Source organism: Suricata suricatta, unplaced genomic scaffold, assembly GCF_006229205.1.
Source record: "Suricata suricatta isolate VVHF042 unplaced genomic scaffold, meerkat_22Aug2017_6uvM2_HiC HiC_scaffold_53983, whole genome shotgun sequence".
Classification (NCBI taxonomy): Eukaryota; Metazoa; Chordata; class Mammalia; order Carnivora; family Herpestidae; genus Suricata; species Suricata suricatta.
In genome coordinates this window covers 1-576 of record NW_021902637.1, presented here as the reverse complement: position 1 = coordinate 576, position 576 = coordinate 1, and the positions used below count along the sequence as shown (strand labels likewise).

The 576-nt window shown below is 71.5% G+C and overlaps 1 protein-coding gene across 1 annotated transcript; it reads right to left on the bottom strand.

Moving 5' to 3' along the window:
- Positions 1–4: 4 nt before the first annotated feature.
- LOC115285217 (protein tyrosine phosphatase receptor type C-associated protein-like) lies at positions 5–394 on the bottom strand (the record flags this gene model as incomplete). The annotated part of the gene is made up of 1 exon (XM_029931549.1): positions 5–394. A coding segment is annotated over one exon (390 nt), but the record flags the coding sequence as incomplete, so codon positions are not given.
- Between the last annotated feature and the right edge of the window lie 182 nt (positions 395–576).

Genomic DNA, 576 nt, shown 5'->3' with positions numbered 1-576 from the left:
CCTGCTCGTCCTGCTGCCGCTCTGGGTCCTCATCGGGTGACCCCGGCTCAGCCCGGGCCCGGAGCCAGCGGCCGGGGGGGCTGGCCCAGAGCAGGCGGCGGGTGCGGCCCCACAGTGCGGCGCCCAGGCGGGCCGGGTGGTAGTAGCCCCCCGAGTCGCGGCTGAGGCGGCGCCAGGCCAGCGCCAGGCCGGTGGCCAGCAGGAGGAGCAGCAGCAGCAGCAGCAGCACGACGGTGCCAGAGCCCGAGCCCCCGTTGTCGGTGCTGCCGCCCGAGCACAGGACCCCTGGCAGGGCCAACAGCGCCCCAAGCCCTAGGGCACAGGGCAGGTCCTGTGGGAAGATAGACCGGGTGCTTGTCACCAGGGCTGGGGGAAGCTGGTGGCTGGTGGGGGGTCAGGCTGGGGGAAGCTGGTGGCTGGGGGTGGGGGGTCAGGCTGGGGGAAGCTGGTGGCTGGTGGGGGGTCAGGCTGGGGGTAGGGGTTGGGGGGTCAGAATGGGGGAAAGCTGGTGGCTGGGTCCTCAATCACCTCTTGGGCAGAATGGGGACAGTCAAGCAGAAAAACCCAAGTTCCTAG